Source organism: Chelonoidis abingdonii, chromosome 4 (assembly GCF_003597395.2).
Source record: "Chelonoidis abingdonii isolate Lonesome George chromosome 4, CheloAbing_2.0, whole genome shotgun sequence".
In the NCBI taxonomy this organism is placed as follows: domain Eukaryota; kingdom Metazoa; phylum Chordata; order Testudines; family Testudinidae; genus Chelonoidis; species Chelonoidis abingdonii.
Window position 1 is genome coordinate 146750683 of NC_133772.1, and position 14645 is coordinate 146765327.

The 14645-nt window shown below is 39.8% G+C and overlaps 1 protein-coding gene across 8 annotated transcripts in view; it reads left to right on the top strand.

Annotated features, from left to right (window-relative positions):
• The window catches only part of PPP2R5E (protein phosphatase 2 regulatory subunit B'epsilon), a 131977-nt gene that overhangs the window by 78649 nt on the left and 38683 nt on the right, over nt 1–14645 (top strand). For all 8 annotated transcript variants that reach the window (XM_032789183.2, XM_032789182.2, XM_075065750.1 and 5 more), the window contains exon 3: nt 12969–13165. In XM_032789183.2, coding sequence (XP_032645074.1) covers nt 12969–13165 — 197 coding nt within the window. The remainder of the gene's footprint in view (nt 1–12968; nt 13166–14645) is intronic.

Sequence of the window (14645 nt, forward strand, 5' to 3'; positions counted from 1 at the left end):
ATATCCACTTTCCATCCAGACGAGGGTGGTCATTCTGTATTCTCTCACCCTATGGTCTCTTGGTTCATTAAGGGCCTGGAGCGCATCTATCCCCCCGCACGTTGCCCTGCCCCCAACTGGGACCTCAACTTAGTCCTAAGCAGGCTGATTCAACCGCCCTTTGAGCCACTCACAACTTGCTCACTCCTGTACCTGTCATGGAAGACAGTCTTCCTGGTGGCCATTATCTCAGCCAGGCGGGTCTCTGAGCTCAGAGCCCTCACGGTGGACCCACCTTATACTGTCTTCCATAAGGACAAAGTGCAGCTGCAACCTCATCCGGCGTTTAAGGTGGTGTCTGCCTCCATACTAGCCAGGACATCTTTCTCCCGGTTTTCTTCCCGAAAGCCTCATGCTTCTCGGCGGGGAACAGCAGCTACACACCTTAGATGTGCGCAGAGCGCTGGCTTTCTATATGAAAGAACCAAGCCCTTCCGGAAGTCTCCGCAGCTGTTTGTGGCGGTTGCGGAGCGGATGAAAGGTCTGCCAGTCTCCTCCCAGAGGATTTCCTCCTGGGTAACAGCCTGTATTCGCACGTGCTACGAGCTAGCTCATGTTTCCTTGGGACGCCTTACACGGCGCACTCTACCAGAGCTCAAGCTTCCTCAGCGGCCTTCCTGGCGCACGTGCCCATCCAAGAGATTTGCCGTGCTGCGACCTGGTCATCGGTCCACACTTTCGCCTCGCACTATGCGTTGGTACAACAGTCTCGAGACGACGCAGCCTTTGGGGCGGCGTACTCCAGGCTGCCACGTCTCACTCCGACCCCTCCGCCCCTACATAAGGCTTGGGAATCACCTAACTGGAATGGATATGAGCAATCACTCGAAGAAGAAAAGACGGTTACTCACCTTTGTAACTGTTGTTCTTCGAGATGTGTTGCTCATATCCATTCCACACCCACCCTCCTTCCCCACTGTCGGAGTAGCTGGCAAGAAGGAACTGAAGGGTGGCCGGGTCGGCTGTGGTGTATATGCGGCGCCATGGCGGCGCCACTCCAGGGGGCCGCCCAGCCGACCTGCCGAGTGTTGCTAGGGTAAAAGTTTCTCAGGTGTGTGCACGCCGCGTGCACATTCGAACTGGAATGGATATGAGCAACACATCTCGAAGAACAACAGTTACAAAGGTGAGTAACTGTCTTTTTGGCTTTCATAGTACACCTCCACCTCGGTATAACGTGACCCGATATAACGCAGTAAAGCAGTACTCTGGTGGGGGTGGGGGGCTGTGCACTCCAGTGGACCAAAGCAAGTTTGATATAACGCAGTTTCACATATAACACGGTAAGATTTTTGGGCTGCCGAGGACAGCATTATATCAAGGTTGAGGTGTACTTATAACTGGTGGTGATGCACAAGAAAGAAAGGAAGAACCCATCTTGGCTTTCAGATCCCCTGAAGTTTTCAGGGCTGATAGTTGGCAAAATACATTTTCACATGTAAATTGAGCATGTTTAATCTGCCTATCATTGAGATGCTATCGTATGGTGCAATGCCATTTTTAGAGTCACTTCAGAATAGGACTGCACTTGATTATTCAGCTATAAATAATTTTAATACTTCTGTGTAGTGCTTTATTATTTTCATAGACTTATAGTAGTCTAAATTTATTTAAATATAATAATATTTAATCTCTCTGGAAATGTGTAATCCTGTGACCAAATACTTGCATAACAACAGTACCAATGTCGAAAAGCATATCATGGCTGACAAGAATCAGCATTATAAACTAGTTTGATTCATTTGACCCAAGGAAAATATGAATTAGTGAGAAATACCTTAAAATCCCCAAAATACAAAATTTCTGCAGGACATAGGGTTTTAAGTAGATCAATAATAAATGGGTTGCACTAGATCTGGAATGTCTATATGGAATACACTTTAGTTTTTACTGTTAATAATCTGATACTGAAATGATTTCACCTTTTGGGGGAAGTATGTGAACAGAGAGTTTTGCTGTGTTTGGAAGGTATAAATAAGATCCGACAGCTAATGCTGGTTAAAACATTTATTCTTAATTACTAGTTCTGTTTTCCTCTTGGCTTTGGAATTTGTTTTGCATTCAATTTGTGTTTTGTATTTCTTTCAAGCTTAATAATATATCACACAAAATTTCTAAGGTGTAAGAAAGCGATATTTATTGTTTATGCATAAGATAATTAATCCATGTATTGAATGTAGTGAAAGTAATAGCTGTCTTCAAAACATTTAGAGGATGAAGTTAGTACTAATGAAAACAAGTAGTCTGGTAGCATTGATTTGGAGCAATCATAGTATAGGTGAGCATTTTTCAGTTTTTACTGCACGTGTTCCAAACATTTCATTTGCAATCTGCAACCCTTTTGTTTGTTCTATTTGTAGGCCCCTGTTGAGTAGAGACTGCCAATCTGTCCCAGATTGTATGATGGTTTTGTAATTTGTAAAATGATGACTAGTGTCACCATAACTCACTTTCATTTGTGACCTTAAGAAGGATTTGAAGCCAGCTCTCTGAAAGTGAACAGCTAGTGCACAAACTCATTCTACTCAATCCTCAAGAAGAGACTTTTAATTTGTTCATAAAATGTATGTTCTGTATCAAGAGTGTCATGTTATGTAAATACAAAAGTGTTGTTCTACAGTATATTTTATGAAGCATTGATGTGTCCACAATAATACTATAATGTCAAATTTTGATCACCATCTTTGAACAAAGCAGCAGAGTCCTGTGGCACCTGATAGACTAATGGACCTATTGGAGCATGAGCTTTCGTGAGTGAATACTCACTTTGTCGGGTGCATCTTTGAACAAAGAAATAGTTACATTTACAAGAATATAGTGTAAGGTAACAAAAATAACAAAGGAAAAGGGATTGGTATTGGGATTATTTAGTTTGAGAAAAGCAATTAAAAGCTAGCATGACTGAAATATTTAAAATATTTTAGAGTTACTATTCCAGGAGTGCTAATGAGAACTACAGAGAAGGTTGCTCAAGCGTTTCTATTATAATGCACTATTTTGATTTGGTTATAACTGTGTGATTCTTACTAATTTTTGTTACAGGTTACCGATTATTCATAAATTTCAGTGAACTTAATTAAATCTGGAAATCTGATATGAAAATATTCTCTCTTATGTGTTTTAAATAGCTGAAGGGGAAACTGTCAAGCTTTTCACCCCTCAAAGGTCATTTTCTTTAAAGGTTTCAACATGAGGATTCCCTCAACCACCCACCTTTTTTTTTGTTTTTGGTTACTAAAAAGAAAAGCATACCTTCTGGTGTATCTTAACATACTAGTAATGTCTTGCAGCCTCCCCCTTCTCCCTCCCCCACCTCTTGATTTGTATTTATAGTATGTTGTAGAGGGGAGGTTGTTTTACAGTAGTCTGTTAGAGCAAACATCTGTCCTTTGTGAGTACCTTGATCTTTATAACTGCAAATAAATAAAACTTGTAATATTCAATATAGCTAATTTTTGAGCTCTAAAAGCTTGATAGTGTTTCTTGAGGAAAAAATAAAAACATTGCAAAATTAACTGAAAACAGTGGAACTTTCACCTGTTGGGCACAAATTAAATTTGTGTTAATTCATCTCAATCTGTGTTTTATCAATTAATTATGCAAGTTAATTCTTTTTCTTTCTGGAAATTGCAACTTGACTATAGAGGAAGTGATTTCTGTTCTTAATTGTCATATTTTATTCTTTGACTTCCTCTCCTTTACGTGCTCTTTTTCAGATTTTCCTTATTTCTTTGGCACAACGAAGGTATTGTTAAGACAAGTTAGAATCTATTGGGTCTAATCTATCCCTTTGATTTATTATGAGATGATTATTTCTGTGTATCTTGAGAAATCTGCTACTGCTTTGATGTGCAATAGTGATTTTTCTAAGGTATGTAGTTATGCATGCCAACATACTCCAAGTAAGCATCAATTTCTAATTCATAACTAAAAATCTGTATGTAGTTTTCACCCTATTTTTAGTGCAGATAATTAATATGTGATCAACATTTCAGTGTGGTAAACTGACGGTAATAGTAAACTGGATTTGGAGGTCCATTGGTAGAGAAAGGCTGCCTGTAAGATTATCAGCAGAGACAAGCTGACAGTTCCCTTGCCCCATACTATTTTGCACTGAAAGTCTTTCATCATCTCCTCTCCTCTCCAGTCCATCCCTTAGAAAGATTAAAAGATTATACAGCAGCATCTTTGGACCTCTGTTCACAAACGACTGTCTTTTAAAGAACTGACCTTTCATGATGGAGAACTGAACTGAAGTAGTGGGAACTGGCAACACAAAATAACTTTTTAACATGGAAGATTGATTTGTTGATTTCTGCTGACCCATTTCCTCTTGTGCTGAGCGCATCCTGCTTCCCGAAGTCCTTTGTTACCTTTATCCTTAGAGAGTTCATCGTTCCCTTCCCAACAGAACTGCCAAAAGCAATTTCAAAACTGTATTACATTCAGTTTTTTCCCAGGAATTGATCACACTTCTAACTGATTGCTTAAATGATGATTTGCTTCTTAAAGGAGGTCTAGATCAAGAAGAGTTTTCACAATTTGTGTACTGATTACAAAAAGTCTATAATGACTTAGTTTTAGTGTGTTTTCTGATGCAGTGTGTCTTGCTTAGAATTATCTAGATTTTTGTAGTTTCAGCTTTGGAAAATACAATTTATTTTCTCCCCAAGATCTCAATTGAAAGAACTTTGAATGAGATTGACAATTATTGTGGTGTCTTTTTAACCTCTGATTTTAGTTTAAGGTTTCCCAGCATTGTAATTTGTAGCAAGTTTAGATAAGCTATGTAACATGTTCTGGGGCTTAAGCCTAGGAACCGTTTTTTGAGTTAATTTTCCTTTTGACAGACATAGTGAGTGTCAATATACATAGGTGCCGACTTCCTCTCTACCAGAGGGGTGCTCAACCCCTCTCTGCCGCAGGCCTGCCCTCACTCCACCACTTCCTCCAAGCCCCCACCCATGCCCCACCTCTTTGTGACCCCACTCTACCCCTGGCATCTTCTGCCACCAATGACTGGTATCCTGGCTACTTGTCCCTTGCCCAGAGTTCCGGGCAAGGGACAAGCAGCCAGGGTGTGGGGCTGGCAGCCGGGACCTCATATAAAACTTGAGGGTGCTGCAGCACCTCCTGCACTCCTAGTTCCTCGCCTATGTCAACTCCTTAATGGTTAACAGTTTAACCAATAGAATTTTAAGGTTACGTGGTTACTATTTTTAAACCCTATTTATATCCCTATTGCTGGTGGATGCTAAGTACCTGCTAATTTTTTTCCATGAGTGCTCCAGGACTGGAGCATCTGTGGAGTCAGTGCATATGCTAATAAAGACCCATACCCCTACCTTCCCATCCGTTATAAAACAGATACACAATTTATATAAAAATAGATGCACTCATTTACGTTTCATTGATGCAATATGCAAGTTGCAAAGAAACGTAATGAATTATAAAAAGGTTTGGAACAGATTACAGTCTAGAACTAAGCATTATGTAGACTCATAGACTTTAGGGTCAGAAGGGACCAATATGATCATCTAGTCTGACCTCCTGCACAAAGCAGGCCACAGAATCCTACCCATCCACTTCTATAACAAACCCCTAACCTATGTCTGAGTTACTGAAGTCCTTCAAATTGTGGTTTGAAGACCTCAAGCTGCAGAGAATCCACCAGCAAGTGACCCATGCCCCATGCTGCTGCAGAGGAAGGCGAAAAACCTCCAGGGCCTCTGCCAATCTGCCCTGGAGGAAAATTCCTTCCCGACCCCAAATATGGCGATCAGCTAAACCCTGAGCATGTGGGCAAGACTCACCAGCCAGCACTCAGGAAAGAATTCTCTGCAGTAACTCAGATCCCATCCCATCTAACATCCCATCACAGACCACTGGGCATACTTACCTGCTGATAATCAAAGATCAATTGCCAAATTAATTGCCAAAATTAAGCTATCCCATCATACCATCCCTTCCATAAACTTATCAAGCTTAGTCTTAAAGCCAGATATGTCTTTTGCCCCCACTACTCCCCTTGGAAGGCTGTTCCAGAACTTCACTCCTCTAATGGTTAGAAACCTTCGTCTAATTTCAAGTCTAAACTTCCTAGTGTCCAGTTTATACCCATTTGTTCTTGTGTCCACATTGGTACTAAGCTTAAATAATTCCTCTCCCTCCCTAATATTAATCCCTCTGATATATTTATAAAGAGCAAGCATATCCCCCTCAACCTTCTTTTGGTTAGGCTAAACAAGCCAAGCTCTTTGAGTCTCCTTTCATAAGACAGGTTTTCCATTCCTCGGATCATCCTAGTAGCCCGTCTCTGAACCTGTTCCAGTTTGAATTCATCCTTCTTAAACATGGGAGACCAGAACTGCACACAGTATTCCAGATGAGGTCTCACCAGTGCCTTTATATAACGGTACTAACACCTCCTTATCTTTGCTGGAAATACCTCGCCTGATGCATCCTAAAACTGCATTAGCTTTTTTAACGGCCATATCACATTGGCGGCTCATAGTCATCCTGTGATCAACCAATACTCCAAGGTCCTTCTCCTCCTCTGTTACTTCCAACTGATGTGTCCCCAATTTATAACTAAAATTCTTGTTATTAATCCCTAAATGCATGACCTTGCACTTTTCACTATTAAATTTCATCCTATTACTTACTCCAGTTTACAAGGTCATCCAGATCTTCCTGTATGATATCCCGGTCTTCTCTGTGTTAGCAATACCTCCCAGCTTTGTGTCATCCGCAAACTTTATTAGCACATTCCCGCTTTTTGTGCCAAGGTCAGTAATAAAAAGGTTAAATAAGATTGGTCCCAAAACTGATCCTGAGGAACTCCACTAGTAACCTCCTTCCAGCCTGACAGTTCACCTTCAGTACGACCCGTTGTAGTCTCCCCTTTAACCAGTTCCTTATCCACCTTTCAATTTTCATATTGATCCCCATCTTTTCCAATTTAACTAATAATTCCCCATGTGGAACCGTGTCAAATGCCTTACTGAAATCGAGGTAAATTAGATCTACTGCATTTCCTTTGTCTAAAAAAATCTGTTACCTTCTCAAAGAAGGAGATCAGGTTGGTTTGGCACGATCTACCTTTTGTAAAACCATGTTGTAATTTGTCCCAATTACCATTGACCTCAATGTCCTTAACTACTTTCCTCCTTCAAATTTTTTTCCAAGACCTTACATACTACAGATGTCAAACTAACAGGCCTATAGTTACTCGGATCACTTTTTTTTCCCTTTCTTAAAAATAGGAACTATGTTAGCAATTCTCCAGTCGTACGGTACAACCCCTGAGTTTACTGATTCATTAAAAATTCTTGCTAATGGGCTTGCAATTTCATGTGCCAGTTCCTTTAATATTCTTGGATGAAGATTATCTGGGCCCTCCGATTTTGTCCCATTAAGCTGTTCAAGTTTGGCTTCTACCTCAGATGTGGTAATATCTACCTCCATATCCTCATTCCCATTTGTCATCCATCCATTATCCTAAGCTCCTCATTAGCCTTATTAAAGACTGAGGCAAAGTATTTATTTAGATATTGGGCCATGCCTAGATTATCCTTAACCTCCATTCCATCCTCAGTGTTTAGCGGTCCCACTTCTTCTTTCTTTTTTTTCTTCTTATTTATATGGCTATAGAACCTTTTACTATTGGTTTTAATTTCCTTTGCAAGGTCCAACTCTACATGGCTTTTAGCCTTTCTCACTTTATCCCTACATGTTCTGACCTCACTAAGGTAGCTTTCCTTGCTAATCCCTCCCATCTTCCACTCCTTGTAGGCTTTCTGCTTTTTCTTAATCACCTCTCTGAGATGCTTGCTCATCCAGCTTGGTCTACAACTCCTGCCTATGATTTTTTTTTCCCCTTTCTTGGGATGCAGGCTTCTGATAGTTTCTGCAACTTTGACTTGAAGTAATTCCAGGCCTCCTCCGCCTTTAGATCCACAAGTTCTTCAGTCCAATCCACTTCCCTAACTAATTTCCTTAATTCTTTAAAGTTAGCCCTTTTGAAATCAAAAACCCTAGTCCCAGATCTATTTTTGTTTATCCTTCCATCTAGTTTGAACTGAATTAGCTCATGATCACTCGAACCAAGGTTGTCCCCTACAACCATTTCTTCTATGAGGTCCTCACTACTCACCAAAACCAAATCTAAAATGGCATCCCCTCTTGTTGGTTCTTCAACTACTTGGTGAAGAAATCCATCAGCTATCACATCCAGAAAAATCTGAGCCCTATATTCTTACTAGCACTTGTCCTCCAGTCTATATCTGGGAAGTTAAAGTCTCCCATGATCACACAATTCCCATTAGTGTTTACTTCATTAAAAACATTAAAGAGGTCTCTATCCATATCCAAATCAGATCCCGGCGGTCTGTAGCACACCCCAAGCACTATCTCAGGGGAGGCTCTAGTAGCTTTCTTTCCCAGTGTGATTTTTGCCCAGACAGACTCTGTCTTATCCATTCCATCACTTCTTATTTCTTTACAGTTAACCTCATCATTGATATACAATGCTACTCCACCACCTTTGCCTTTATTTCTGTCTTTCCTAAACAGCACATAGCCTTCAATACCTGTACTCCAGTCATGACTACTATTCCACCATGTTTCTGTTATCCCTATAATATCCGGTTTCACTTCCTGCACCAGTAGCTCTGTTCCTCCATTTTGTTACCTAGGCTCCTCGCATTAGTGTACAGACATCTTAATTTTTGCCGTTTGGCTTCACTGACATTCTTTACCCGGTTAGGCACAGACATTCTACCACCAGTATCACCTGTTAGACTGGTATCTACACTACCCTTCCTCCTTATGTCATTCTTCTGTCCATGGCTGTATCCCTCTTACTTTGTTTTCTTCCCTCTCAAGGTTAAATTCCGGCGTGGAGATTACCTGGACATCTCCCAACCATCTCCCCCAAATTCCTAGTTTAAAGCTCTCTTAATCAGTTGTGGCGAGCCTCCATCCTAGAAGTCTATTTCCCTCCTTACTCAGGTGAAGTCCATCCCGAGAGAACAGTCTTCTGTCCATAAATGCTTCCCAGTGGCCATACATCCCAAAGCCCTCCTTATAGCACCACTGCCTGAGCCATCTGTTGATCGCCATAATCTTGTCACACCTTTGTTGCCCTTCTCTAGGAACAGGCAGAATCCCACTGAAGATCACCTGAGCCTCGATTTCCTTAAGCGTCTTCCCCAGTCTGGCATAGTCTCCCTTGATATGTTCCAGCGAGAATCTAGCCGTATCATTCGTTCCCACATGAAGGACAATCAAGTGGATTCTTTCCCGCTCCCGTTAGGATCCTTTTCAGCCTCAGGTCCACATCCCGTATCTTAGCACCCGGCAGACAGCACACCCTTCTGTTCTCTGGATCAGCTCTAGTTACAGGCCTGTCTATTCTTCTCAGTAAGGAGTCCCCAGTCACGTAGACCTGCCTTTTCCTGGTGACAGTGTGATTCTTCTGGTCTATCCCCTGCTACCCACTGGCTGCAAGTCCTCTCGATTCCTATTCACCCTTGCAATCCTGCAACCCATCCGTATCCTCCTGGGGCTCATATTTGGTGTTTGCCTCCATTGACTCTCCCCTCTTCCTGTAGGACTAGCAGCTCTTCTCTTTTTCCTTGCCCTCTCACCTTCAGCGACCACCTGCTGTGCCCCTTCTTCATTTTCCAACTCTGCAAAACCTGTTCCTGAGTTCTATTTCTCCTTCACTGGCCCGTCTTTTCCTCTGCCTGGTTCTCTTAGTCACATGCTTCCACCGTCCACTTTCCTCACCCAGCAGTCTCTCTCCCTCAGAATTCTTTGGTCTTGCTTCCATCTGCAAGTCTGAGCTTATCCCTTCAGCCTCCTCATGTCTTTGCTCCATCATCTGCTCGAACCCCCTTCTAAACTCGACCAGAGTTTCCACCTGCATCTCCAGTCCTCGGATCTTTTCTTCCATCAGCTCTATCAGGCGGCACTTCATGCAGACAAAACTCTTTTCAGGTATCCCCTCCAGGATCATGTACATGCCGCAGCTTCCACATCCAGTCATCCTCATTGTGTCTTCCACTGCTGCCTCTGTATCGGTCATAGCCTTCCCACCTAAAACCTGGTAATCCAAGAAACACAACCCCCAACAGGCACCAGAACACTGGCGGACCACCACCCACTCCCTTAACTAGCCTGTCAGTTCCTCTGACTAGGTCTCTTAGTCTCTCCCACGACCTCCCCCTGTAAACTCCCTCTGAAACTCCCCTGTTTACAGCTCTGTTTGCTGGCTGCTGTGCCGCTGCTGCTGTATATATTGTGGAAATAACACTGAAATACACCTAAATACAATAGATACTAACTGCCCCATTTGAACCATAGCTTATGTTTTGGAAGAGATTGTTAATGCCTGTTTCAGAGAAGACTGGCTTCTAGAATCCCTCAAACACACTGTGCTTAGGCCATTACTAAAGAAGAAAGTTCTGAACTCCAGTTAGCCACCTCCCAGTCTGACTCTTGAAGCTCTTTTTTGTGAAAGGTCATCAAGAAAATGGCGACATGAAAATATGATGGATATCTAGCTCCCTGAAGCCCCTGGCCTTATTTGGTGACATTTCAGACTGGAAGTGGTACTAATGGACGTTGTTGATCTTCTTGTGCAATGGGCAGAGGCCAGATACCTTTATTGATATCCCTTGACTTGTTGTCAGATTTCAGCACTTGCTGACCCAGCTGTGTAACTTTATCAAGATGGCTGGAATAGCTTTAAAATGGTGTTCTGCTCATTGCTTCTGATAGTTTTTAGAAGGTGGTGATGATTGGCTTCTCCATCTCAAAGGTTCTTATTTGTGGAGATTTGCAAGACTCCAATCTGTCACATCTTCTGTTCAACATCTATACAGAGCCTCTGGGAATGTATTGTGTGGAATTAGATGATGATATAAATTGCAGTATCATTAGTACACTGCTGACACCTATCTGGCATCTTCTTCTTTGACTCAGACATGGGTGTTGCAGAGCTCACTAAAAGCCTAGCAGAATCTGAAATCGGGAATAAAACCATCTGCAACTCAGCTCGTCCATGACAGGGGTTATTTTGTGTAGCAAAGAGGTTGAGGATCTGATGGAATCTATAATTGCTCCATAAGCACTACACATACAGGAAGAAATTGCAGAGGGTATTGAGCTTTGCCATGTCAGATTTATATATTTTAGTGCAGAATGTCAGCCATATTGCTGATTACATATTCATTGTTTCTACAGCAATCCAATATCTTCACTCTTTTTTTTTTTTTTTTTTAAGATTATACTAACAAAAAATAATGTGTAGTGGATTAGGAAGCATCTCTTATTCAGCACTTTAAAATAAAATACAGTTGTGCAGTCCTTTAGTTTATTAATATTAATTTGAGCCTTTAATAATTTGTTTTTCAAGGATTTACTTTTGTAAAATTCACAAATTTTTTAAACATGAAATTAGGCATAGGTATAATTTTAATTTAAATCTTCAATTAATCTGCTTTATTCCAAAATAAACTACACTTATCAATGCCCCATGTTTTCCGATTATTCCTTAACCTGATCAGCACTATACCCTGAAGATTAAAAAACAAAACAAAAAAACATACCAGTGGGCCAAATGCTGGCCCTCCTTTATATTTGTGCATCCCTGTTTAAGAAATGTTACTATGTAAAAGATATGACTTGTATTAAGAGAAGAAAGTGTGATATAGTTGATCTTTTGCAGATTATTAAAACAGTATACGTTACAAAAGTATGGAGTGTTATACTGTTTCTAGCTGAAAGGTAAATAGAATAAGCTTGTATGCTTTATTTGTTGCATTTCTTTGAAGATCACTAAGTCTATCCTACTGTGTAAACCTCTTGAGCTAAGCTGCAGTTTCTTAAAAAAAACAAAAAACAAAAAAAAAACAACCACACACATTGGGGTGGGAGGTAAGGCAGTAGCCTTCCTCAGTTATTTGTCATCCTTTCTGTTTAATATCAAGGTTCTGTTCTATAATTTTTCTATTATCAGCATTAGCCCCTTGTGTACATGAAAATCAGATAAACTAAATTTACTACATATTCTTTTGAAATCATGTTTAATAAGTTAACTAACCTGCCACTGTGAATAAAATAGAAACCATCAAGAGTTTGAGCACATTTATGGTAGTGCTGTTGAGTCCATTTTTATTTCATGTAGTTTTGCTAAGCGACTGATCCAGTAAGGCTGGCAAAACAGAGAAAAGCAGCAAATATATACGCACTTACTTTATCAGCCAAGAATACATGAGTGTTCAAATATAAACTATATGTAAAGGATAGCATATTCTGTTGCTTTGGCAGGATTCTATAACAGAAAAGCTTCACTGACTACTGCAAAATTACAATTGATTTTATTACAGAAAGTGTCAACATGGGAATAAAAATTGATGGGACTATGAAAATTTGTTTGGAAAGTCATAGATTTATTCGTATGGTGTTGCTGTATGGTACAGCACTTTTTGAAACATAAAGATAGAAATATCAAATTTTAGAACTTTCTTCCTTCTTTATAATGTAAGCTAACTATGGCTCTGATCCTGTGAGGTGCTTAGCATCCTCAGATTCCAGTGAAGTCGGTGGTACTCGATTTCTGAGCAGGTTGCAGGATCAGGTCTTATATGTAGGTGTGTTTGTACTCTCCTCTAAGTCTTGGATATCTGGTAAATGTTACTTTTAAAAGCAAAAAATTAAATATAGTGGTACATGCTCTATCCAAGATCTCAACTACTGAATACTGATGAAATTTCTATAAAGGGTTTAACTGTTAGGTTGAGCACTGTTTTATGAAAACTATATGGAACACTGCTTTCTTTTGAAAATTGCTCTTCAAAAAGAATTCCTATTTCATATAAAAAGATGCCAGACTCACAAAGATTTCCTTTCTTGTTTCATAGACGTTCCATCTTCAGAGCAGCCTGAACTGTTCCTAAAGAAACTTCAGCAGTGCTGTGTAATTTTTGACTTCATGGACACACTATCAGACCTTAAAATGAAAGAATACAAGCGCTCCACTCTTAATGAACTGGTGGACTACATTACAATAAGCAGAGGCTGTTTGACAGAGCAGACTTACCCCGAAGTAGTTAGAATGGTGAGTTTCTTTTTTATTGTGGACACTTTAGATCCACATACAATGCCAGTTATATATTGGGGGCCAAAGTGAACCCTGGAATAAGTGGACTAAATGTGACCTTGGATTTGTATTTTCTAGTAGACGTCACCAGAGGATACTACTTCTAAGACCAATAAAACTCAAATTTTCACTTGCAGTGAAGTGAAATCAAATTAGGACATCAAAACACAAGTGTCAAATATGTAGAAAGGTATACCCAGAGCAATTCAAATTTCAGCATTCAGAACATGAAGTAGACACAAACTCATTGTGCTTTTTTTCCTAGTGAAACAGAATGGAGTAATTTTAGAATGTTTGTCTTTATTTTTTGTAAGATAAAAATCATCTTTAAATCTAATAAAATCTCATCACAAAGGAACTTTGTCACTTTTGCCATGTAACTGAGCATTGAAAAGTGATGCATAGAATCAACATTAAAATTGCAGTGCTTTGCTCTTGAGATTCATAGCAACTACAATTAAGAGGTCACCAGGAGTTCTCAATGGTAGTGGTAATCTTATTAATAAATTATTAGCTAACATAAGTACCTTCAACATCAGTGCTGAACAACCACCAGATAGCATGAAGTGAAGAACATTCATTGCAAGCTTTAAGATAGATATGATAAAATCTTACTAAATTGCCACCTGAGGCAAAAGACAGATATTCAGAAATAGACTTTGTGGTGTTGGTTCTATACTGGTATTATGTGATCATTGAATCTGGTAATAGCCACGCACTTATGGAGAACTATGGTTAAATTTAATTTGCAGTATGCATCCACCTTATTTTTTTTGTTACACGCAAATTATACACAAATACATACCTACTCTAGTGATTGTCTGAATTATGTAGAAGTGTATGTTTTATACCATTGGAATATGTATTTATGTGTGTGTAATTTGTGTTATGTGTATTTCATATATATGAAACATACAAAAAAACTGCATGAAAAGAATGCTAAGGTTTCATATGGAAACTTAATCCTGGCATTTACTAACATCTGAATGTCCGTCCCTAATGCGGGTTCGGGTGAATTTTAATTGAGAGAGGAAAATTAAAACCAGACAAATTGAAACTTCAAAACACCACATGGCCGTTTATTAACAGGGAGAAAATCACAACTTGGGCTGGGGAGGAGCACTTTTTACCAACTAACAGTGCTGTTAGAACAAGAAACATTCACACAACTTGAAGCAATCTATTTACATCCATTAACAAGGAACCACATAATTCAAAATTATCTGCTCTTTTTTAGAAAATAAAATTAATACACCAAATTAAATGAACTGTGCACATTAACCAAACACTGCAAAATATACCAACTTACTCTAATAGCAATTATTACAACAATTCAGCTCTCATATACTGCGTATGCACAATTTTACACCAAATAACAACAATATATATACAGTTCTACAGAAGAAGTTAAGCAAAGCACAGAGTATTCACAGAAAAT